The sequence below is a fragment of the Mustela lutreola genome, chromosome 2 (genome assembly GCF_030435805.1).
Source record: "Mustela lutreola isolate mMusLut2 chromosome 2, mMusLut2.pri, whole genome shotgun sequence".
In the NCBI taxonomy this organism is placed as follows: Eukaryota; Metazoa; Chordata; class Mammalia; order Carnivora; family Mustelidae; genus Mustela; species Mustela lutreola.
The window spans coordinates 197717504-197742771 of NC_081291.1; the positions used below are offsets into that span (position 1 = coordinate 197717504).

At 33.8% G+C, this 25268-nt stretch overlaps 1 protein-coding gene across 8 annotated transcripts in view; it reads left to right on the forward strand.

Annotated features, from left to right (window-relative positions):
• Positions 1-25268, forward strand: part of USP25 (ubiquitin specific peptidase 25) — a 131468-nt gene that overhangs the window by 98678 nt on the left and 7522 nt on the right. For 3 of the 8 annotated variants that reach the window (XM_059164488.1, XM_059164489.1, XM_059164495.1), the window contains 5 exons: positions 2027-2166; positions 7322-7435; positions 9322-9417; positions 20896-21074; positions 23190-23268. In XM_059164488.1, coding sequence (XP_059020471.1) covers positions 2027-2166; positions 7322-7435; positions 9322-9417; positions 20896-21074; positions 23190-23268 — 608 coding nt within the window. The remainder of the gene's footprint in view (positions 1-2026; positions 2167-7321; positions 7436-9321; positions 9418-20895; positions 21075-23189; positions 23269-25268) is intronic. The other 5 variants (XM_059164491.1, XM_059164492.1, XM_059164494.1 and 2 more) reach the window with 3 other exon arrangements.

Below are 25268 nucleotides of genomic sequence, written 5' to 3' on the forward strand. Positions count from 1 at the left end.
TCTCTCTTTCTCTCTGTCTCACATAAATGAACACAATCTTCACCCCCCCTAGAAAAAACCTTGCCACATTGCTATTGTATTTAAAACATTTATTTACTTCCTTTTACCCTTAAAACTTTTTATTAGAGTCAAAGGTCCTTTGATTTTGCCCCTATCATCTCTTGCTGTATCTCTCCTCTTACACTATATTCCAGCCACACTGGCCTTTTTTCAGATCATCATTCCATCAAGGAATGGGATGATCGACCTACCATCCTTCTGCTAAAAGGTCAATTTATCTCATATTCCATAATCTGAGTTGCCCCTCCCCCCTTTTATTCCTAGCATGTATTGTTATAATATTGTCACAGTTCATATGTGTGATTCTTTGGTTAATTACATTCTCCATACTTTAAACTTCATGGGGTGAGAGATTGGCTTTGTTCACACTGGGGAGTCCCATCGTCTAGCCTAGTGCCTGGCACATAGTTAAATACTTAACTAAAATTTATTGGATGGATGTACTACCATGCATATGTGTTGAAATTACAGTATTTCTTTTCAAATAATATTTCACTTTGAAAGTTTTTTTTTTTTTAAATCAAATATTGAAAAGGGTAGCATTAGCCCTGTTGTATCAAGCCAGTTGATTTGGAAGGGCTCACCTAACCAATCCCAGTAACACTATAGAACATTTTAGTGTACTTTATTATTCTTTCTATCCATTACTTTTTGTTCCATTAAGTTATCATGTGCTTCTTATATGCTAATTGTTGAAGAAACAGCAACACAAGAAGGAGATAGTATCCCTACTTTTGAGATTCTTAGTCTAGCAGGGGATATGGGCTTGAAACAAATACAGTAGTAGTTAAGTCATAATTGTGGTAAAGTGCTATTAAAAAGAAGAAATAAGTTACTTTAGAGCAGTGGTTCTCATTTCAGAGTGATTTTGCCCCCCAGGGGACATTTGACAAACTGAAGACATTTCCAGTTGTCACATCTGGAGGGACAGTACCACTTGCATCTAGAGGGAAGATGCCAGGTGCACGGGACCACTCCACACCAAGGAATCAGAATGACCTAAAATGTCAGTAGTGCCAAGAACCTGAGAAACTCTGCTCTAAAATCGGTGTAATTAGGAATACTTTCGTATGGAATTGGTATTTAAACAAAAAGACATATAGAAGTTCTTAGTTGGGAGACTGAGAGTAGGTTGAATATATAGGCAGAGGGAAGAAAACGTGGAAAGATCTAAAGGTTGAGAGGGAAAAACCTCTTTTTTGTGAATTAGATAACCTGAAAAAGGAGAGCAAAGAGCAAAGGATACAAAGTTATGTTGGAGAGAAAGGCAGAGGCCGACTTATATAAAGCATTTGGGGTTATGGATAAAACATCTAGTGGGACATTCAGAGTACATTGTTGCCTTGGTGTGTCTGAGCTCAGAGCCTAGATGATAGATAAAACTTTGAGAGTTCTTTGCAAGGATGGTATTTGAAGTTTTGAATTTGTTAGTATTGGTTTGTCAGGTTGTAATTGTTTTTCCTCTTACAACACTCAATTACCAGGGCAGGTTTGAAAAAATAGGTCGATCAGGTTCATTCAGGGTTAGGTTTGTTCAGGGAGGTGTGAAAAAGGAATTTGTGGCCAGAGAAATAGCTATTGTGTACTCTGTGGAAACTCAGACCAGGATTGTTATACAAACGAAATGTTTCTTTCTTTCTTTCTTTTCTTTCTTTCTCTCTTTCTTTAATGCTGATGATACTCCAAAATGAGATTTTTGGTATTTATCATGACAGAAAAATTTGCTACGAATTTCTAACCATAGACTATGAGAAAATGAGTCTTTTCTTCAGTAATTGACTACTCTTGAACCTGATTTTGAGGAGGGAGGTTAAATTCTGGGGTAGGTGCTATATGTTGAGCGATATATTAAATAAAAGTAAAATTGGTTACTCTCTAACTTTGAATTAGCATTAAATAACAGATTCATCTTAGACAGCTCTCTGTGATTTGTATTAGACGTACAACTGATTCTTTTCTTATGAAGCACAAGCAGGAGAACCAGAATATCTAGAGCAGCCGTCAAGAAGTGATTTCTCAAAGCACTTGAAAGAAGAAACTATTCGAATAATTACCAAGGCATCACATGAGCATGAAGATAAAAGTCCTGAAACAGTTTTGCAGTCGGTAAGAACTTTTCTTTGAGCTCTGGGAGCATAGCCATCTTCATGACATTTCCAGCAGTGTCTCAGAGAGCAGCCTGCATGGGAGTCAGGGGAGACAGGGCCAAGGGCAGAAACTAATGTTAACATGATCAAGGACAGTGCTTTCACCTAACCCTCAGGCTGGAGCTTCCTCAAGCTTAAGTTTTTAATGCTGCCTTTTTCCCCCCCTTCAAGGATATGTTTATTTATTTTGAGAGGGAGTGCTTCAGTGCCCAAGCAGCACGGGGAGGTTGGGGTTGGGGGGGCAGAGGGAAAGAGAGAGAATCCTCAACCAGAATCCCTCTGGGCGCAGAGCCCCATTTAGGGGTCAGTCCCAGGGTCCTGGGATCATGACCTGAGCCAAAATCAAGAGCTGGCAGCTTAACTGACTGAGGTGCCTAAAAGTGCTTCTTTTTTCAAAAAAATTTCTCTATTCCTGTTAGGGGCTGATGAAAAATCATAATCATAGTCTAAATTGATCATTTGATTTGGAACTTAAGAGAAGTACAAAATTTAGCATTATTTTCTTTTCCCCTCACCCCTTCCCTCTATCTTTAGTCTTACTACATTGGAGTAGTTGGGAATATAAGGTAGTAATTTTCATTGTCCCATGGAATATGTTTAATAGTAAATATTAGAAGTTCTAGGTTCGAGTATTATTAGCAGGATAAATGTGATCTTGCAAAGTGGTTTATGTGTATTTCAGTAGTGTCCAAACAGAATTGTCCTTATAACCTTCCTGTGTTGTAGCTCTTGAATTGTATGTTTTTATAGCAATAAATTGAGTACATTGGTATTGTACTGTGTTTTCAGTGCATATGACCTTCTGAGAGATGCTATTTCAAGAATTTCATCTTACAAAAACATTCACTTGCTATAGTCACTTTTTTATTAGTAAGCACAAGCAGCTATAATGCAGGTTACTTCATAGCTAATTTTAGTATTTGAAGATTACCTACCTAGAGAACTAAAGGGAACAGGTCACAGAATTTTTCTGTTTCTTATTTTCTTAAGATTTTATTTATTTATTTGAGAGAAAGAGAGATTGAGAGAACAAGTGGGAGGAGGGGCAGAAGGAGAAGCAGGCTCTTTGCGGTCTGGGAGCCTGATGTAGGACTTGATGCCAGGACCCTGGGATCATGACCTGTGCTGAAGATGCTTAACTACTGAGCCACCTGGGTGCCCAGGACATACATGCAGTTTTCCAGCACAGTTTTCTACTTCGTGAACTTAATCTCAACAAAAACCTGCTAATTGCAATGAGGTCTTTAATGTGATAGGATCTTGATTAAGAAAAATGTTCAATTAATGAGGTATTCTGTTATGTTTTGATGAGTGAAATAATCAGAATTACTTTTTTTAAAAAGATTTCATTTATTTGACAGACAAAGATCACAAGTAGGCAGAGGGGCAGGCAGAGAGAGGGGGAAACAGTCTTCCTGATGAGCAGAGGGCCCAATGCGGGGCTTGATCCCAGGACCCTGGGGTCATAACCCGAGTCGAAGGCAGAGACTTTACCCCACTGAGCCACCCAGGTGCCCCCAGAAATACTTTTTTATTTCACTTCCTATATGAAAATTTTTGATTATATCATCTTACTATAAAAATGTTTTAATATAGGTTTTCTTTTTATTATTCCAAATTTTGCAAATGTCCTGGAGATTATAAATGAGCTTAAGATGAACCCTTGCTAACTCTATTCTAAAGCATGCCTGGAAAATGTTTCTTGTAATATATCTGAGATGTCTAACTTCTTGGGGAGTGGTAGAAGAAGAAAACTTAGGGAGCTAGAAAGGGCAGAGAAGTAGATGCAACTACTGGTCTAAAAATGTAATTGCTTGGCTTTTTGCTAATTAGGAATTTTATTTTTAAAGCCTATGTTATGGTTAATAAGTATCATCCTTTTAACTGTAACTAGAAAGCCAAAGGTATTATTTAGCTTAATATAGAAACGTGATTTGTTTAGTTTGTGTAATCATGTATAACATAAATTTGCAGGTAAATTTGCAAATATATATTTTACACATAACATTTATATGTATAATATATATCATATGCATAACTAATATATATATAATATAATACGAATATCATAAGCCTATAATCTACTTCACCTTTACTTGAGAAAGGAGAATAACATTGAGAGAATATGATAGACAGCTAGCATAAATGTTTTTCCATTGGGTGCATCTTCTGGAGTAGCACCAACAATAGGCCCGAGTTGTTTGTATAAATGCTAAGAATATGTTAATTGTGGCTGTCTGAAGCAGCCTGTTCTTGGTCTCATGATTAGTTGCTTCGGATCATAATAATGACATACTGGTTTTTCTCACTTAAAAATATGCCTTAGAAACTAAATTATGTATATGAAAGGAGTGTTCAGACTTTGGGATTAGATAGTCCTGGGTTTTTAAATATGGGTTTTGCTTCTCACTAGCTATGCAAACTTGAATAAGGTGCTTAATTTTTCTGAACACCAGTTTGCTTTTACATAAAATAGAGATCATTGTGGGATTAAATTATTTTTTTGAAGGTACCTAGCATTTAGTATAGGTACTAAGCAGTTGTTAGTTTGTTACTTAAATGCAAATCATTTTACAAATATACAATATGTTAAGTTCCAATCTTAGCTTAAGAATTTCCCGGAAAGTATAGTCACAGAAACCATAGAGAAATAGTCTCTAAACATATACACAGCTTACTGTTTAGAGGGATCTGTTTAATTTTAAATGAAATATTTTAAAATTTGAAAAATACAAAAAGCATACTTGAAGAAAGAATTACATGTACTCCCACTACTCAAAGCTCTAATCATGTAATATATTAGGTTTTTTTTTTTCATTTTATTTTTGTGTACAGGTTTGGGATTTTTTTATGTAGCTGAAGTACTACTGCATATACAGTTTTGTTTATGTATTGCCTTCTCTAATCATTTAACATGTGACATAACCATTTCCCCATGTTGAAAATTCTCTGAAAAACTTTAATGGTTGAGTGTTAATTCCATTGAGTGATTAAATTGTTATTTACCTCCCTCACTGTGTATTTGTTTCTACCTTTACCTTATTATAAATAGGCCATTAGAAATGAAATGTTCTCCATATTTCAGTTCATTTCTTTAGAATGGATTCCCCATAGTTGAATTACTGGGTTGAAAGGTAGGGGGCCGTTACTACAACATGGTTGTAGTTATATAGCTTTCTAGTCACTCTTTCATGAAAAACTACTTTTTAAAGCAATCCACTTAATGGATTTCAGGCCATTAATAAAAATATTTGTATTTTAATTCTTTTGGGAATGTTTATTAACTGAAACACTTACTAACTCCTTTCAAGTTTAGCTTTTGTTGAGGTGTTTATGTAAAAGGGCCTGACAATATTAGAAAAACATAAATATACCTGTACTTTCCTTTATTGAGTCCTCAAATTCTTTATATGGAAATTTTTTATGGTACCTTAGGATATTTAATTAGACTTGATGAATAATACAACAGGATTATTATATTCACCTAAGTTTCTTTGGTTTCTCAGTTTGCATGTATATAACTTACCAGTATTACGCTATAGAAACTCTCTGTGGTAACTGAAAATGTTTATTAAACATTATTTTTTCCTAAGTGCAACTTTTTTTTCCAAAACCCATATATTGTTTTATAAGGATCAATATACAAATACTGATCAGTTTCACAGTTGCTACTTGACTTAAATTTATATTCTCTCCTTAAGATAATACCACTTTAGATTGATTTGATTGTGAGAAGTGATTGACCACAAAGTCTAGACAGCTCTCCTAAGTTACCTGATCAAATTTCACTCTTGTGGTTAGAGACCCAGCATAATAATTCTTCTTTCATAAGCATATCTCTCTAGGTATGTATACTAGTCATATTGGGTTATTCTATTCAAATAAAAACACTTTAAAGTAGTATAATATTATTATAATACTGGTAATACTTGTCATTATAGAAAACTATTATATATGAAGTATTGGATTAGCTTATCTCTTGTGATCACAACAACTTTGCAGGTTGGTTATTTCCTCTTGAAAAGTTGAGGACTCAAAATAAGGAAACCTTTTCTAAATATGTTATGCTTAAAAGTAGCATTTCTTTTAGAAGGGGCAGTGTCAGTCTTGGCAATTAGTTTTGCTTTATTGTTTAAACTCTTTTTGCATATATACTTCTGGAAAGTCATAAAATGTTTTCATCTCTAGAATTTACATATATTTCAAATGAAATAAAGCCTTTTTAATTGCTTTTATTACAATTTTGTTTATGTCAAAACTAAAGTTTATCTTTTGCTTCAGAAAACTAAATGTGTGAACTAAAATTACTTAAGCAAGCTGCTTTCAAGCACCTTAAGTACTTGGGAAATTTGTTTGTACGTACATAGTGAATATTCTAATTATAAATTTATTCAGTAACATAAGATCTTTTTGAAATCTGGACAGTATTTTTGGATGAACCATATTAGTATCTTTGAGTGGACTTTTCTGGATTTTATACTATCTTCTACTCTTAGTGTGGAATTTGTTACCAAAGAAAAGGATGAAAAGAAAAAAATCTGATTGAATTGTTAAAAAGAGATGTCACTTCCCAGCGTCTTTTTCAGAAACAAGAATTCATCAGACATACATATAAATACATCGTACAGTGCATCATACAAGACTCTTAGAGGCTATACAGAGTGAGCTAAACACAATAGACTATGGATATAAATTGGATATAGTATTAATTCTTAGGGAGGATAGAAAAGTAAAACCATAAAAAGAAAACCTACAAACTCTCATGGGTTCAGAGGAGGTCATGTCTTGTTTTGATGGAGTTGTCAAGAAAGGATTTATAGAATTACTAGAATTAATTTACAGCTGTAATTTACAGACAGCAGTAGGAAATATAACTACCACTATTTATTATTTTTAAGGATTTGGTATCCAAAATGCTTTGTAGAAAAAAAAAAATTAGTGGTTGAGTTGTAAAAGGAAAGTTATATATCTTATGTTACTACTTAAGGCATTCACTTCTAATGTTGGTTTTGGGTGGTTTCATCTCATACTAAGCAAGTATAGGTATTTTTTAAAAACTCAGGAATCTCTTGTTCTTTTTTCTAATGTTCCTACTAATAATTTTTTTTCTGCAGAAACCTGAAAATACCACAAGCCAACCACCTTCTAACCAGCAAGTTGTAGAGGTGGCGATTCCCCATGTAGGGAAATTCATGATTGAGTCAAAGGAGGGGGGTTATGATGACGAGGTACCTTTATTGTAGACCTCTGCACTGTTCCTGCTTACCTGTGCCTGTTTAATACACGTACTTTGGGCCTGCATGCACTTTCACATTTATGTGTATTGCTGCATAACATACAGCTTGGCCACCCTGGTCTGAAATTACCTTACCAACTGCTTACAGAACTTTGAATTTCAAATGAAAATTTAAGTAGAAAGCTTATGGAATTTGTCAAAAGAATAATTTAATGTTTCTAGAGTTAATTCTTTTATGTAGACATATGATCAGTTTTTTCTAGGTTGATAGATAACAATAAGGTTTGTTTAGTTAAGTAAAAAAAAACTTTGAACATTTAAAAATAATTTCCTGTTTTACTTGAATTCTGTATTATCATAATTCGCCTACTATTTCCTGCCAAAAAGTCTTACAGCCTGATTGCAGATAGATGGTGGGTATTTTTGCTTCTGCAACCTCCATGTGAATGTGAATGGAGCGATTCATTATTATCGAATGCCTTCCAGTGCTTTATACACTGTTCTTGAGAATCCAGATGAAAATGTGCTATTGTCCTTGTACCATCAGATCCCCCCCTTTTTCTCACTTTTTTCTTGAGACTCCTACATTTGATCTTTTTTATATTTGAGGCCAGGGCCAGTAAAGCTGTTTCTGAATAGTATGGAAGACCTTGAATTCTATCATTTGTTAGTTTTTACTGGCATGGATGAGAATTTAATATATATCAAATAGTTTTTCCAAGCAACTTCATTTCAGACTTACTTTGAAGTTACAGTTAAGTGATTATGTAAGAGTTAATCATTGAAACCAGCAGTGTCACAAAGACATGAAGATTATTGTGCCAGTGTAAGAAAGCAATGGCCATAAGGAGAATAAAAAGCTGGTTTATGAGAGAGAAACTGGTCAGATAAATTTTCTGAAGCAGATATTAGGTATATTGTGACTCAGTGTATAATCAAAATTTGGGTAATAGTTTCAGTGAATCAGAGGTGTTGGATGCAATCTCTTGATTGCTCTAATAGCAAGCTTCATAGTACTCTGAGTTGTTTCATTTTGCAGGTATTTTAGAATGTGAACAGCTAAGAGTGATAAGCTATTTCAGAAACAAAGAAATGCTTAAGTATGTAATACTTAATAGCAGTACATTGTTCCAGTTAACTATTTCATTACCATGTTGCTGCTTGAAAATTATGGAAACTGCCATGTTTTTAGTAAAAATGTTAATTTATTGACCAAGTACCTGAGTGCTTGTTTTGGGGTAAGCCTTGTGGCATTTTAAAATTTAGAATTATGATTAATCATTTAATGCTGTCTTTTGTGTAAGTGCTTATGCTGTTGGCAGAGATGCATTTTGTTTTGTTTTTGTAACTGATTGGAGTGTCAGTTTAACCGTGCATGTACCTGGGAACTTTAAGTCGTGTGGATACAGGGCTGCAGCTCACAGATGTTCAGGTCATACTGTTGTGTAAGGGTGCCCAGCCAGCAGGGCAAAGTGGAGGTGAAATTGAGCTCCTGCTGAGCTCCTCAAACCTTAAAGAGGCACTTTTTTTAAATAAAAAGAGTGTTGCTTGTTCTAGGTGGTTCTCAGAGAGCAACACTTTTTGATTGTTTGTCAAGAAGGAGGTGGCTTTTTGGAATTCTTCAGTTCAGAAGAGGGTGGTTGCCTTTTTGCGGTTTGCACAAAGGTAGCATCTAGAGCTAGCTGTGGCCCTGTACGGATGACTTTGAAAGATGCTTATATGTATATTGAACCATATCTGCCATAAAATAGGCAATGGTTAGTTTATAAGTAGTGAAAAACAAAGGACTTTTAGCTTGCATGTCAAGATGTTATTTTGGTTTTTGATACTTTTTTATGTTAACCATTCAAAAACTCTCACTTTGAATTCCTGTGGCAGATCATGATGACACCGAGCATGCAAGGTATTATCATGGCGATAGGTAAATCCTGGAGTGTGTATGACAGGTGTGGCCCTGAAGCAGGGTTCTTTAAGGTACAATTAACATTTTCATTTAATTTTTTAATGTTTTTTAAATGAAATTCTTAAAATATTTTATTTCCTTGAATTACATTTTATTTCCTATATAATTTCTCTTTTCCTATCTTAGCCATGGCCACCTGATGTTCTAAGGGTTTCTTTTATGCATGAATCTAAGAGTAATTTTTTGTTGTTGTTTTATTTTGTTTTGTTTTGGTAACCCAGATAATTCAACAACAAAAAAAAGCATTTTACCTGAGTTACCCTAATAGTTCACCTTTGGGTTGTTAGCAGAAATTTGAATTGTGTTTTTTTTTTTTTTTTTTTTTTTTTTTTTAAAGATTTTTATTTATTCTTCAGAGAGAGAGGGAGAGAGAGCGAGCACAGGCAGACAGAATGGCAGGCAGAGAGAGGCTGAGGGAGAAGCAGGCTCCCTGCTGAGCAAGGAGCCCGATGTGGGACTCGATCCCAGGACGCTGGGATCATGACCTGAGCTGAAGGCAGCTGCTTAACCAACTGAGCCACCCAGGCGTCCCTGAATTGTGTTTTTATTTGAAGGGAATAAAAGGTATTGATGAGTGAAAATAGAAACGGAGTAATTGCTTCTGGTATAGTTTGTTTTCTTCTCATTGGTAATACTGTTTGTCAGTATTACAATATATATGTATATATATATATATACATATATATATACATAGTTTTTTTGGAATTTATTTATTTGTTTGACAGAGAGATAGCACAAGTAGGCAGAGTGGCAGGCGGAGGGAGCGGGAGAAGCAGGCTTTCTGCTGAGCAGGGAGCCCAACGAGGGGCTTGATCCCAGGACTCTGGGATCAGGACCTGAGCTGAAGGCAGCCACTTAACCTACTGAGTGACCAGGCACCCAGTATTACTATATATATATATATATACACACACACACACACACACACACACACACACACACATATACATACATATATATGTGTGTGTATATATATATATATATATTTAAATTTCACCATCATTTGATTTTAAACTGCTTTCTTCACTTGGTTGTTTCAAAAATGATTTGTTCATTTATTTTTATGTTTCTTACTCATTTAACGTTTTGTTCTGAATTTTTAATATCCTAGTCATTTCAAGAAATGTGAGATCATCAAGCAATTGCATTATTCCATGACCAAATCTCTTCCCCTCTAATGATGTAAAAATATTGGGGTTTGGAAGCAAACTTTCAAGAAAGAATTCTTGAGACGTCTTCGTGCAGAAAGGTGGTTTTATTAAAGCACAGGGACAGGACCTGGGGACAGGAAGAGCTGCACTGGGGTTATGAGGGGTGGCTGATTATATACTTTCAAATTGGGAAGGAGTTAGGGATAGCATAAATCTCTAAGGAATTTAGAAGCAAGGTTTCCAGGACCTTGAGGGGCTAGCTATTGTGAGGAAAAGGTCATTTATCACCATCTAGTAAGACCTTAGTCATGAGACCCTTCAGATGAGTATCAGTGGGCTGTAGGGTTAGAGGATGATTGCTGACGTATATCTTGGTGGGGTGTGGGGGTTAGAGATGAAGTTTCCAAAGGGATTTTTATATATTAAAGGAGACTTACAGGATCCTGGAGATCAGGCTAATGTGAAGATAAGGTTGCCTTCACCCTTAGCAGGGTGTTAACATCAAGGTGGTTGAGTTCTAGAGGAAGGTCACAAGCTCCTTATCTCAAGGACTTGTCAATGAGGGGGCTTTAAGTTGTAGGGAAATTTAATTTTTTTTTCTTTTGCTTTTATTCTCCATGTCATCTTATCCAGATCTTTATAATATTTTAATTATAATATATTGATCTTACATTACCAAAAACTTCAAGTTGTTTTCACTTCTCACCCCTTTGCATGTTTTTTTTTTCCCTTAAAAAAACAAAAAGGCTTTACTGAGATACAGTTCACTACAGTAAACTGTATGCTTTCTTTCTTGACCTTAAAAATCTCAAACTTTCCCTTAATTTTCTATACCCTGCCTCATCCAACTCAGTCTTCAAAAAGCTGCTTATTTTCATTATTTCTTTAATTCTTTAGTACTTGGGGTACTTTAGGGCTTGTGCATTGTAGCCTTATAATAGTAAATACTTTTGAACTTGTTAGAGTGACTGGCCATCTTGGTGTGCCCAAGACTGAGGAGTTTTCTGGAATATAGGATTTTAAGTGTTAAACAGATCCCAGGATGAGTTATCACCCTATTAAGTAAGAAAGGTTTAAAAACTGCTGTTATTGAAAAAAAAAAAAACAAAAAACACAAAACTTTGTTTAAAAACTCAATTCTTCCAGGTGGCCTATATTTTCTTTTCTTAAAATACACTGAATGTATGTCTTCTGAAGTTTTCATGAATTTCTTGTGGGAAAAGTATCTGTCATTTAGAGTAACACTGTGATTTTTTTTTCCAAGTTGGATATCTTTATGTTGAATTGGGAATTCCGCATTTTTTAGATTGATACCTGCCTATATTGTAAAGAGCCAGCTAATTAGATACATCACAAACAACAGTACACCCCACCCCCATCTCCGCTGTGGTAATAGCTTCCGGTTTTTTTTTTTTTTTTTTTTTTTTTATCTAATCCTCTTGGCATGAATTCCATATCTTTAAGTCAACACAGAATGCTTCAGTTTTTGTGATTCTTGGTTTACACATTTCCTGTTGAATTCCCTACTCGGGAATGTGAACAATGAGCTCTCCTCCTGTGCTGCTCCCCCTGCCCCGTAGTTCCCACCCTTCCATCTTTCCATCCATCTGTCTGCGCGCGCGCACACACACACACACACACGTAAAATTCGTCATTTGGATTAAAACGGAATTCTCAGTTTGTATTACTATTTCTTTGTATGCTCCTCAGGATTGAGCTGAATCATAAACATTACTTTGACCTTTTTCCCCCCTCAGCTTTCGTTTCCCTTGGAGTTGTTTTATTTTTTGGTTTCCTTAATTTTCTATATGTATTACTGATGTGCTTCTAAAGTCAGTTTAGAGAGTTTAAAAGATTTAAACAACAGAATGTGAGAGATTTAAACAAAGACTTTGTTTAAACCGACACATTCTGTTGTCGGTTTTAAATCTTCCACATTCTGGTGTCAGTTTTACCTTCTTGGGGAAATTTATTTTGGAATAGATCTCTTCTGGAATACACATCTTCTCTAAGTCTGTTATTCCAGAGCTTTGTAACTTGTTTCAATCTGCACTGATTTTCTTTTCTTTTCTTTTTTTTAAAAATATTTTTATTTATTTATTTATCTATCTATCTATCTATCAGAGAGAGAGAGAGACAGAGAGACAGTGCACAAGCAGACAGAGGCAGAGAGAGAACCAGGCTCCCCACCGAGGAGCCCGATGTGGGACTCGATCCCAGGACCCTGGGATCATGACCTGAGCTGAAGGCAGTAGCTTAACCAACTGAGCCACCCAGGCGTCCCTGCACTGATTTTCTTATACCCCCAGTGTATAACTAATATCTTGTGATCTTTATTCACCATTACCTAGGATGTCCTTTGTGACTTGTCTTTTATATGTTTTCCATTTTTCATATCTTTTTTCTTTTTCAGTTTACCCTTTGATTTTGAGGCAGCAGCAAATCTCTGAAGCTTATATCCATGTATATTTATTTTTACCTATCTTTAATTGAGAGGTGTATGTGTGTGTGTTTGTATTTGTATATGTATATGTATATATATGTGTATAGGTATATGTGTATATATATGTACACATACATATACACACATATAAAATCTTACATAAATATCAGTTGTTTATCATTAATGTGTTTTCAGGTATAGGTAAATGATTAGCATTTGGAAAATTCTAGCTGATAATACATAATTTAAAAAAATATGTCATTTAAAAAATTTTTAAAAATTTAAAAATGGTAGTAATAGGTACACAATGCAATCATTCAGTAATACATAGGTGTCTAAATTAAAACTAATAATGGCAGTCTCTGCCACTGCTGTGTAACCTTTCTGATTTCTTCCTTTTGTTTATGCAATCATGCATATATAGGGAATTCTTTTTCATTTTTACATTTGACTATTTATATTATTTTGTAACATATCACTCATAAATATATTGAGGGCATTCTTAAAATAAAGGCAGTATATCTACCACATTATCTTTTCTACCTTCATTTATTATATATCACCCTCTTTTTTAAAAAAAGATTTTATTTATTTATTTGACAGAGAGAGGCAGTGAGAGAGGGAACAGAAGCAAGGGGAGTGGGAGAGGGAGAAGCAGGCTTCCCACTGAGCAAGGAGCCTGATGTGGGCCTTGATCCAGGACCACAATCAGAGCCAAAGGCAGAGAGAGGCTTAACGACTGAGCCACCCAGATGCTCCTATAGTACACTCTTTATGGACATATGCACTGTTTTTTCCCATCTGCCATTTCTGTTTGAGTTAGTTGATTGTACCTTTATTTCATAAAGAAGTTTTAAAAACACTGCTTTCAAATCTTTCTCTCCTCTCTGGATTCTGGAGTTTCATTGCTATACAAAAAGTCTTCTTTGACCCAAGGTATTGTAAGTTTTCAGTAGTAGTTTCTTAAAGTACTTTTCTTAGTAGATTTTTATTTTTATGAATTGAAATATACACACTATTTACTCAGCATTTTATTTGGGTTTTCTACATTCTCTATTAATAAAAATTTATTGTATTTTTCTTTTTTCTGCTATCTTCATCAGGTTTTATCTTATGCTTTTGTTAGCTTTAGTAAGTGAATTTGAAAGCTTTTTTTTTTTTTTTATACAGTGGTGTAGTTTACATAGGAATTGTCTATTCCATAAAAGTAAGTTAGAATTTGTAAAACCATATGAGCCTAGGCCCCTTTTTTGGTTATAGATTTTTTTTGATAATTTGTTTTTTTGGTGTTGGTTGTTCTTTCTGCAGTGATTGGCCTATTTAAACATTTTTTTGTTTTTTTCTGGCAATTGATTTTAATCATTGTCAACATTCAGAATATATATACAAAACATAGTAGCTAACATGATAGCTGCTTCTGTCTTGCTGTTTCCCTAAATTAGACATAGTATACTGATAATTTTTATTTTTAGTATTCATTTTATTATATACAAAATATATGTAAAACACAGGAACTAACATATGATAGCTGTTTCTCTTACTGTTTCCCTAAATTAGATATAGTATATTTGTGATTTTTATTTTTAATATTTATGTTTTTATACATAATTATATGTAATTATATTATAGTATGATATAATATAGATACATCTATATCTCTTCTGTCCTATTACCAAAAAATATCTTTAGTGGTTTATTTTGTATTAGCTTTTTGATTATAAGAAGTTTTTCAACTCTCTGCCTGTTTCTAAAAATGGACTTCCATTTATATTATGGTTAGATCAGTTTTTAAAATGTTGTATATGTTTGCTGGTGGTAAACCATGTGATGAATGTTGGTTTTTACAATAAAAATATAAATTAGAGAATGAAACTTATATCTGGGTAAGTGGACTTTCTGAGATTTAACCTCTTTATTAGGGAGAGTCATCAACTCACTCTCAGATACAATAGTAACCACAGGCCCTCACACATGGGAGTCTGCTCCCTGTAAACACACAGTATGAGCTGGAAGAATAAGCGAGGAAAGATGCTTACCTGCGTTCTTTTCCCAGTTGATGATGTTGTGGTCAGTTTCCACTGTTAACAGAAAATTCCCAAATTCTCGTGGTTTAAAGAGAGAAGCTTTTGTCATGTAAAGATGAAATTTAGAGAAAGGCAGTACAAGACTGATATGACAAGCAAATATAAAAGCCAGAAGGAAAGTATTCACAAAGTACTTGTTACTCTATGTTTGTGGCAGAGGGAGGGTCATACCATAATTATAATCATGGGATTTGTATACTTTATTTACTCTGAAAGACATTAAAATGTTTTTGTTTGTTTGTTTGCTTCTGTTTTTGTTTTGGGGGGAGGGGCCTATACCTACTAAAGTGTCCTTAGGATTTTAATGAAGTATGAACACCTCTGTATTCATGAGACTTCTTCTTGGTGGTCCAGCAGTTGTTTCTAGTTGACATAACTTTTTTGGACTTTTAAAATGCCTTAAAAAAAAAAAAGATTTTATTTATTTGACACAGAGAGAGAGATCACAAGTAGGCAGAGAGGCAGGCAGAGAGAGGGGGAAGCAGGCTCCCCGCTGAGTAGAGAGCCTGATGTGGGGCTCTATCCCAGGACCCTGGGATCATGACCTGAGCGGAAGGCAGAGGCTTAACCCACTGAGGCACCCAGGTGCTCCTAAAATGCCTGTTTTTATTACGCTTTTGTTTATTCAAAAGTTGTAAAAGTATATTTATGACAGCATAAAACATGCCAAACAGTGCAGCCCATGAGTGAGCAGCTCCATCAACGACCAGCGTGAACATGTCTGTGTAACTCCCAGTCGGGCCTGGAACATACGGTACTTCAGAAGCTGTGCTTGTTTCTTCTTCCTGTCGCTTACTGCATTCTTCCACCACCCCAAAGAAGACATTCACTGGACCTCTAACAGCATAAGAAAGTGTTCTTATATTTTATACACTTGGAATCTTTCACTATAGGTCCTTGTTTTGTCTGGCTGCTTTTACTCAACACGTTTGAAACTTTAGCTGTTTATTGGATATAGTTGTAGTTCATTCTCAAGGTATTCCATTGTGACTATTCTGTAATTGTCTTCCCGTTTCCTTGATGGGCATATCAAGACATGTTTACTATTGCTGATATCTGGGCACTGTCCTCAATTGCATGTATATTTTATAATTTTACTTTATTAATGATCTTATACCTTTCTTGTTTAATTTATTCCTATGCATATAAAAAAAGTTTGTTTTTATGAATTGAGGCACTTATTCCTACTTATTCTACCAAGTTACAGGTAGGGTAGATAGTGGGAGAGCTAATTAATTTATTTTTTATTTTTTAAATTTTTATTTATTTATATTGAATCCAGTTACCTTATTGGGCTCTTATTTTTTCAGTTGATTCATGTCATTATTTCAGTACACTGACTCTGAATAATTATCTCATAATTGGGATAATTTCCATCATACTTGTTATTTCATTTCTGCTTTTTATTATGTTAACCAGACTTCAGAATATAGTTAAATATGAAAATAATTTTTTTTAATTTTTTTTTAATATTTTATTTATTTATTCGACAGAGAGAGATTACAAGTAGACATAGAGGCAGGCAGGCAGAGAGAGAGAGAGGGAAGCAGGCTCCCTGCTGAGCAGAGAGCCCGATACCGGACTCGATCCCAGGACCCTGAGATCATGACCTGAGCCGAAGGCAGCGGCTTAACCCACTGAGCCACCCAGGCGCCCCTGAAAATAATTTTAATGGCTATGTCTCTAGTGTTCTATTTTCAAGTATGATGTATAGTATTTTTTTATAGATTTCCCTTTACAATTTTAAAAACTTTCTCAAATTCATAGTTAAAAGAGTTTCTTCTGAAAGATTGTAATCTTTAACCCATAGAATGTAAAGATTTTAACATTGACCCTCCCTTTTTTAAACATTGTAAATACTGTTTCTATATATTCTTTTGTATACAATGTAGTTTATCAAAAATGGATGAGTGTTGGCTCTATGTTCATAGATAATTTGATCCCCAATTTCCTTTTTTATATTTGTCAATATTTTATATTCAGATTATGCTGGCCATGGTAATCATTAAGGAGGCTTTTCCCTTTTCTCAGACTTTGGAGTAGTGTAGATGAAGAAATTATTTGGTCCTTAAAGACTTAACCGTACAGCTCTAAAACAAAGTGGGCCTGATTCCATTATTGGGTACAGATCTTGAGCAACCTTTTCAGTTCTTCTGTAACTTTACTGGGTCTCTTCAAAGACTTGGTAGTTTTTGTACCTTTTTTTTTTTTTTTTTTTTTTTTTTTAAAGATTTTATTTATTTATTTGACAGAGAGAAATTACAAGTACACTGAGAGGCAGGCAGAGAGAGAGAGAAGGAAGCAGGCTCCCTGCCGAGCAGAGAGCCCGATGTGGGACTCGATCCCAGGACCCTGAGATCATGACCTGAGCCGAAGGCAGCGGCTTAACCCACTGAGCCACCCAGGCGCCTTTTAAAGCAATTCTGTTAATTCATTTTCCTAGATGATCATCTGTTTAATTAAAAACTTATAGTTTATTGGCATAAAGTTATATGTATCACTTTTTAAACAAATTGTAAAGCTCATTTTGTTGTTCTTGTTGTTGTATTTTTGTCACCTTTCTGATATGTGGTGGTGAGTTTTCTCCCATACGTTGGTTTTCTATCAGCTTTTTGGAAAGAATAATTTGGGGTCTTTTTTATCTAATTGCCACATTATTTTATTTTTCTACCTTTTTTTTCTTTCCTCTCCTCTTCTCCCTCCTCGCTTCTTGAAATGCACTTTTTCTCTATTGGTTAAATTGGAAGTTTCCTATGTCTTTAGGTTTTGATATCCTATGATCCCAATTTTAATATGATTTTGATTCTTTTGGCCCAAGAATAATTTAAGACAGTATTATTTTAATTCCTAAGAGTTTAGTTTGGGAGTTGTCTTTATTTTTAATTCCTGTATGTATTGCACTGTTTTCAAATCATATTGCTTATATGATGACAAGTCCTCTGGGATTTGAAGTAGGTTTTCTTCTGTCTTTTGGTACACTGCCAGTTTTTTTTGTTTGTTTGTTTAAATAGCCTATAAAAACACTTAATTTATATGCACACTCACACATACATACACACTCTCTGTGAATTCAACAGATCTTATTTCAGAGATAAGAGCATTAAGACTTGGAGAAGTTTGTGATTTAATTTATATCACAATTAACAAATAGTATACCTCACTCTCTGATTCTTAGTCTGATTTTCCCTTAGACCTTTCTGTCTCCAGAATATATTGTATGTTTATATATTTGGTATCTTCTGTTGTATGTATATAGTTATAGCAAAATAAAGTCTGTTAAAATTACAGATTTAGAGTATGATTTTGTATTATGATTTGGAAAGGTAGAAAAAAGTCTAGGTACAATCATTTGGATCTTTGCAACTGAAAATTTCAAAAGAGAAAGAAACTAGTCTTATTGAATGGGTCATCTACAGATAGATGGGGAACAGACAAGAAAGGACATCATGTATTAGGAGAACTTAAGGAATAAGGGCACGAGTGCATCTGTGGGGAGACAATTCTGACCTAAGTGGAAGGAAGTCTTTGTTGAAGAGTCATAGGAAGTAAGACAGAATAGGTAACTTTGGACCTGAATAGTAGGACCATGTTAAAGGTCTGGTGAAAGAGACTTTTAAAAATGAATTGCGAAGCAGTTCCATCACCTACCTGATGACTAGTATTATATTTCATTCTGTAAATGTTTGGTGGTTTCTTTGCACTATCTGTGGTAGTTAACTTAAATAATTACCTTCATAGGCAGCCAGAGTATGGAAAGGACAAACACAGTTCTGCAGCAAGATTCTGAGGAAGTTGTATGAATTAACTGACAACTCAGCAGTGTTAACTTTGCTTGTAATGATAGTGAATAACTTGGCTAGATATAGTGGCGTGGAACATCTGTTGAAATTTTGAAGGAATAGATATGATTGCAGTATATTTTAAACATCAGAGAGCTTTTTTAGAAGGACGTTCATAAATAAAAATAATTATAAAAAATAATTTGTGCTGGTGAAAACGTACTTTTTATGTGTTTGAAAAATCGCTTGTAGAAATTTAAACGTGCATTTTTACCTCTACTTGTTTAAGTATAGATTTTAACTTTGGCGTTTACTTGTGCAAATTGGGAGAATCTTAAATAGAACAAAATTAAGGGATAAACATAATTTTAGAATAAAAGAGGGATATGTATTCCAGCTTGCTAATAGAGACCTCTTTGCTCTTTAGGAAAAATATACAATCTCTCTTTTGAATGTAGGTAAAAAAAAAATGTAACCATTTAGTGTTATAATTTCTTATCTCTAAACCTACAGTATTACTTTAAGAGGCTCAATACGAATTTATTTTATTTTGGTCATACTAATTTTGGCCAAAAGGATGATACCTTGAAATATTTAAATATTCAAAAGAACTTGGAATGGTTTATGACAGTCATTGCCTGAAGACTATAATAAGGAAGAACACTTACTGATTTTTTTTTGTTTTATATTTATTCTCAAATTTAGTATAGTTTGGTTATTAAATGAATATGTGCGCCCTTTTTTTTTCAAATTGGGAAAATGGGAAGATTTTAGAGTTCTAAGCAAAGCTTATGTATACTAATTAGGTATACATTGAAGTGAGCCTATGATCCTACATGTCAAAATATAGTTTTCATGGCTATTTTTAACAACAGCATGTATGACCAAAAAAGGAGAACTCTATTTATTTTAGCTATAAGGTAATAATTCTGTTTATAGTGTTAACTTATAGAAAGGACTTATTAGCCTTCTCTTTAATGAAATATAAAAGCATATAACTAGTATGTTTCATTTAGTGCTTGTCAGTTACATTTTCTCCCTTCTATAAAATATATCAAGGTATCTGTTTTGCCAGGAATTGCTTAGGAAAGGGATACTTCTTAAAAAAATAAAAACAAAAAAATCTTTCTAATAGAATTGATTTTTTTGTAACTTATTTTGCTTGTGGCCCCAAAATTTTTATGGTTAATAGAGCTAGGATTTAGATAGAAGTCCAGTATAAATGATTATTATGAAAAGTATTTTTAATTATATAAGTTATTTGTATACAGCAGTATTTGATAGATAACCCTACATTTATCTCTTTATGAGCTAATATTTTCCAAATGGTTTGCTCACATGTAGAAACATGTATCAGTATTGTTTCCTGTTATAATTAGTTATAAATTCTGAGATGTCCTGTTTATAAAGAAAAAGGAAGTTCAAGCACAAGGTGATAATAATGATAATATTAATTAATTCTTACACATATAAAATTCAAATATTTTTGAAGCAACAAGGGATTCATTCTGTGATCCTTACAGTCTCAGGACTTACTTAGACTCTTTTAAAAGGTAATTATAGTGGTATTATTATGCATATAAGAGCCAGCTTTTCTTTCAGATATGGGTATTCTAGGAAGCTGTATTTCAACTCGAAAATTTGGAATATTCAAAATACACATGAAACTGATACTGGAAAGCATAGTATAAGAGGTTTCTCAGTCTTAGGATATTTCTGAGTAGACTGACCAGACTGATAAGTTTTACGAAAGTATTTACATAGTACGCTTAGGTCTGTTGTTTAGTTTACTGCTTCTCTACATGAAAACAAAAAACACTACAGTGAAGGGATAAGGAAGTACACATATGGTCAGTTTTAGAAAATCCTTTTAAACTATGGAATATGGGGCAGTATTTTTAGATGTACTACCTTGTTTGTTATACTTTAAAAGAAAAAAATGTATCTGAACACAAGAATAATTAAAGCTGTAATATCGAAGGATTTTAATTATTATAATTAACCAAAATTGACATTTTGTTACATTTTCTAGGCAATTAAATTGGAGTATTCAAGATTGGTTAAGTTGGCCCAAGAAGATACCCCACCAGAAACAGATTATCGTTTACATCATGTAGTGGTCTATTTTATCCAGAACCAAGCACCAAAGAAAATCATTGAGAAAACATTGCTAGAACAATTTGGAGATAGGAATTTGAGTTTTGATGAAAGGTAATTTAAAAATGTGAAATAACTCATGTGCTCAAATTATCTTTTTAAAATAGTTTTCTTTGCAGTTTTTTTAATGTTTCTTTTAACCTAGATGAAGACAGTAAATAGAGCACAAAACTTGACTTCACTTAATTTGTACAGTTGCTTTGTGATTTTCTTGGAGTTTATAGTCTGAGCAATTTAAAAGTTTGAGCAATTATTTATTTATTTATTGCTTTAGTGTGTGTGATTATTGACCAAGGTACTGAGCTAAGCAATATAAAGATGCACAGGAGAATATAATATAATTACTGCCCTTTGGGAACTCAGTATTCTAGAGAAATAAAGAATTTCTCAGTCTCTACTGTATATTTGAGTCAGATAGTTCTTTATTGTGGGGGTATCCTATAATGTATAGGATATTTGGCAGTGTTCCTGACCTCTACCTGCTAAATGCTGGTAGCACCTCCCACAAGCCGTGACAACCCAAAGTGTCTCCAGGTATTGCCAAATAATCTCTTTGAGGAGCAAAATTACCTTGTTTGGGAATCTCTAGAGAAAAGTATTTAATTGTAGATGCAAATAAAATAGTTTAATACTCTCTGATATCAAGAGAAGTCTTAAAATGGTTGAATTATACTTCATCCTTGAACAGTGTGGAGATTAGTGGAGATTGACTCTCTGTGCAATCAAAAATCTACACATAAAGTGTATAATTTTTGACTCCCCCAGAACCTAACCGCTAATAATCTCCTGTTGACTGGAAGCCTCTGAATATGTAAAGTCAATAAATACATATTTTGTATGTTATATATATTATATACTGTATTCTTATAATAAAGTAAGCTGAAGAAAAGGAAAATGTTACTAAAATTATAAGGAAAAACACAATACTGTAAAAAAAAAATCTGTGTGTAAGTGTATCCTCAAAACCCATGTTGTTAAAGGATCTGCTATATTTTGGTTTATGCAAAAATGTTTTCCCATAGAAATTTGTATAAAATCCCTAGAAGTTTTTTATTTTTTAGTAATATTAGAAAATTAAAATATAATCTAGTTAAAATGAATTCCATTAAAGAAATTTAGGCCTTGGGTAAAGATCCAAGTATTGGATGTTATTTTTAGAATACAGAAACATTTATGTTATCTTGGAGTTCATTGTAGTCCATTTTAATCCTGAAATAAATGATTATCCCTTCATGATTATCTCAAAATTAAAAATACGTATAGCAGAGGAGAATATATGGAAATAAAGCATTCAGGATTAAATTCCTGCTTTACCATGTGTCTGCTGTGAAATTTCATATTAAGTGAGATAATACAAGTAAATGGCTTCAACAGTATTTGATAGGCAATACAGTGCTCAGTGACTGTTAGCTCTTACTATTTTATTAGTAGTAATGGGAGCATCACTTATTTTACATATTACCCCACCACAAATCGCTCAGAAATATGACTGATTATGACTCTTACTATTTGGGTTGTTGGTACACCATGTTCCAATGAATATGGAGAAAATATTGGTGGGGTAATCACATTGACTTTTCACTCTTTTTGCGGTTTTTGTCCTGGGGATGGAAATTGGTCAAATTGTTTAATAGTTTAATTTCTCTTATACTTGAAAGACAAAGTGAGATCCATGTGATAACTAAATATATTCTGCGGAGATTTCTTTAATAATGATTCTATGCATAAGAAAGTCTCTTTTACCTGAAATGATAGCCACATTTTGGATTTTTTTTTTGCTATTTATGAATACTGCCATTTGAAAGGGGAAAATGAGATTTAATGTTTCTTAGGCTTGCTTAGATATACATCATAAAAAAAACATTTCATTTTTTCTTATGCAATATGTATTGATAGAATGTAATTCAAACACCATATATAAATATAACATCATAAATTTGAGTTAAAACTATTGATGCTGTCTTCTTTATGTGCTTTGTAACTATCCAACATTGATCTAAAAACCATTTTCAATTAAAGTTACTTGGGAGTTGCTTCCTCAAAAAAGTGTTGCTTAGTGACAATGGATTTTATTTTCATATGTGTTGGGTAGTTTAGTTTTATGTCACATATTTTTCAGTTTTTATGAATTTTGCTTTTGATTTAGGAATGCATTTCTTTTATTTGAAGGTGTCACAACATAATGAAAGTTGCTCAAGCCAAGCTTGAAATGATAAAACCTGAAGAAGTGAATTTGGAAGAATATGAGGTAATGTGGCCTTTGAGAGGTTCAACTGTAGATTGAGGAATTCTGTAGTTCACTGATCTTCCTTTCGTTTCAGCACAGCTGAGCACAGGAGACAATAAGGTATAGAGAGGGTAAAGTAACCGGCCCAGAATTTTCACAGCTAGCAAATTATAGCATGGTTAACACAGCCTGCATCCTTTTTTAAAAAATTTCACAGAACCTGCATTCTCAAATGAAGCCATGCTGTACTTTTTCCTTTCTTGGCCTCATCAGACATTTTGGGGAGGAAGTTGCAAACTTGCCTTAATCGTTATATGCCAATACATCGGTCATTATTGGACACTGTTGTACATGTGAAAGAGAGAGCATGCATGAATGCTCATATCATGCTTATGGTAATTTTGTACACAAAATTCTCTTTGTGAACTTTGGCTTTAAAATTAGTATTTTTTTAAATTTATCAATTCAAATACCTAGTTTTCTTTCAGACTTTTAAATATAACTTTATATATTGTCTTTTTTTTACTTTTTAAAAAACTTTTTAATTTGTTTATTTGTTAGAGCAAGCAAGAGCTCAAGTAGGGGGAGAAGTAAGGGACTGGATCCCAACACCCTGGGATCATGACCCAAGCTGAAGGCAGACGCTTAGCCATCTAAGCCCAGGTGTCCCAACACATTGTCTTTTTAAATTTATGAATCTAGTAAATTTTAAGTTGATTTCATAGTGTTTTTGATTAATGTTTGGTCCTATTTATAAACTTAATTATTCTAGTTTCCCTTAAACAGTTATTGTAATTCACCATATTAACATATACAAAAAATACTCATTTTTGATGAAAATCCTTAGCTAACCTGGAATACAAGGTGCATCAACTTTAATCTCCTAAAGAGTGTCTCAAAAAACAGCAAAGCTAGGAAATATATAGAATTGTGGGCATTGTAATCAGGAAAGATGGGGATGTCTGCAACCACTTTATTCAGAATTGTTCTGGAAATTCCAAGTGGGTAGCAAGTCAACAAAAATGAGCAAAAAGTAAACATTGGATAAAAGAAGTAAAGTTATTGTTTGGAGATTTTGTACCTACGAAATACAAACAAAGTCTACAGATAAATTAATTAGAAATAACAAGAGAGCTTTGCAACATGTAAAACCTGCCAAACACCAGTTTTTGTTCCATTAACCAACCCAGCAGCAGATAATCAGAAAGTGAAATTTTAAAAAATGACATCATTTATAATAGCATCAAGAAGTGTGCAGTAACTAGAAATAAATCTAGCAAAAGATGGCATGACTTTAGGAGCTGTTAACAGAAGACCTGAATAAATGGTTATACATACTATGTTTGGATAAGTTGGTATTGTAAAGATGCCATTTTACCCCAGAGTAGTTTATTGGTTCTGTGTAGTCGCTATCAAACTTTTAGCAAGTTGTCAGATGGAGGTTGATTTGCTGATTTCAGAAACTTTATGAGGTGGTGGAGTGGGGGTGCCTGGTTGGCTCAGTCAGTGGATGTGCAGCTCTTAACCTTGGGGTCATGAGTTTGAACCCCACACTGGGTATAAAAATTACTTAAGTAAAACTTTAAAAAATTTATGAAATGTAAACATCTGCGTCTAACTCAGACATTCTTGAAGAACAAGGTAGGAAAGCTTATTTTAGAAACCAGGAGGAGTTACCGTTCTTTACCATTATGCTTTAAGGGTAGGTAATTTAGAACAATATAGCAGAATGAAAAATCTGAGAATATTTATGCACAAATAAATGTACACATGATATATGCCAGAGATGACAAGCAAGGGGGTTCCTCACTCTGTTTGTCCCCAAGATTCAAATCAAATATGGTCTTGATTTTTAATTACGATTTGACTCTGCAGTCTCTCCCCAGGGTTGCTTCATCCAATTGGATTCAACGTATTTTTGTTCTGAGCACTCCTCATATTCTAACTGTAGAACCATAAAATCTTACACGTATTTACATGACACATTTTTGAATCCTATGTGTCCTACATATCTCTGTCTC